The following is a 1,585-nucleotide window of genomic DNA, read 5'->3' as shown; positions in this document are numbered from 1 at the left end:
TTGCAAGATATTATGTGAAATAATATCTTGCAATTAACTTGGCAATTAATCCCAAATTGAATAGGAAAATTGGGAGTTACCTTTTGAGTGAGGATTTGATGAGGAGTGATGAGAAGGTTTTGAATATATACCATTTTGATCACCTTTGACTCTTCCTTGATTGAGCTGTTGTTGTCTATTGCATGCACGTGGGAATCCCGGTGTGCCTTAAAGGTAATTTTGTCATTTTCACCCAAAAGTACACGTGTCGCCTCCATAATTTTCTTGATTATTTTTTGCTCCACATCGAGCATATCCAGGATATTTCAAATAGTGGTCACTAGTAACTAAAACAATGAGATTTATTAATACAACCAATTACACTAGTACAAAAAACATTAAGGGTAGTTCGAATCGGGATCCCGATTCGAAAAGAGTAACCTAAATCCCGTACCGAGTCCTTTCTAGAAGAGATTCCGAAATCAAAACCAAATCGAACCAAAATTTTGGGATTCCCAAAGGTTTTTAGGGATTCCAATACGGCTTGGGATTTCACCAACCATTGAACAGTATGTCGCATCCTCCCCTTGCAGCCCTCTGTGGGTTATCTTCATCACCAACCCAAAGGGCTTGAAGGGTAATTTTGCCACTATCTTTCCCTCGAACATCGAGCTAAGTAGCCCTAAGACGACGAAGAGGACGAGGGCAATGACGACACTAGACTTGAACTTGAAGAGCGACAAATCGCCGTTGGATTCCTTAAGCTTGTTCTCGATGCGGCCGATCTTCTTGGTCTTGGACTTTTTGGTAATTTTGGCGGCAAATGAGGAGTTAGTCTTCGTGGTCTCGAGCTTCTTAGCGGCTTTATCGATGAAGGAGCAGAGGGACTTGTAGGAGTTGGTAAGGGAACCCATGAGATCACCTCGCAAACGAAGGTAAGGTCGAAATAGATTGGCATAGGATGAGAGAGCAGCGTGAGGTGAGGTCGAGAAAGAGCGAGGCTTGCAGCAGTTGCTTTGAGCGAAAGAGAAGGTGGCTATCTGTGGGAGTAAGATGCTTCGAATGAGAGTCTGAGGAATTGTGCCTTCTCACATAAACCCTATAACAATAGACAGCCGAGACTAATAGGTCAGATCGAATTCTGTACGGAATAGTTTGGGATCAATTTGGGATGACGTACCGAAATTTTCGGGATTTTCGGTTCGGGATCGGAATTTTTTCAGTATAATTTTCAGGATTTTTTTTTTTCAACCACAAGAAGCATAATGTCACTAGCAACTTACATACAAATCGATTAATTTCATATCTTTGTAACCTATGTAGTGGGATGAAAATTGTAAACAACAATTGTCCACATATTGCATCAATGGTTAACAATTACTTACCCACGTGTAAGCGACTATCTCATGCTGAGGTCCCGATGGGATTGTATAGCTTCTTGTGTTTTTTAGCATGGAAGAGGGATATCATCTCTCCAAAGCTCATGGATTTAGAGCTCTCAACTTGCCTACATATCCAAAAAGATTTTATATGCTGTGTATTTTCTTTTGAAAGGCCGAAATAAATTACAACTTATATTTTTGATAAATTTCAGAACTATATATAC

General features: G+C 40.2%; 1 protein-coding gene across 1 annotated transcript; it reads right to left on the bottom strand.

Annotated features, from left to right (window-relative positions):
• Positions 1-377: 377 nt before the first annotated feature.
• LOC126617160 (uncharacterized) lies at positions 378-893 on the bottom strand. The gene is made up of 2 exons (XM_050285201.1): positions 540-893; positions 378-443 (listed from the first exon to the last, which is right to left on the bottom strand). The coding sequence occupies exons 1-2, from the start codon at positions 891-893 to the stop codon at positions 378-380; spliced, it is 420 nt and encodes a 139-aa protein (XP_050141158.1).
• Between the last annotated feature and the right edge of the window lie 692 nt (positions 894-1,585).

The sequence above is a fragment of the Malus sylvestris genome, chromosome 3, assembly GCF_916048215.2.
Source record: "Malus sylvestris chromosome 3, drMalSylv7.2, whole genome shotgun sequence".
NCBI lineage: Eukaryota > Viridiplantae > Streptophyta > Magnoliopsida > Rosales > Rosaceae > Malus > Malus sylvestris.
Note: the sequence above shows the minus strand (reverse complement) of the source record. Positions and strands in the feature narration are given on the sequence as shown.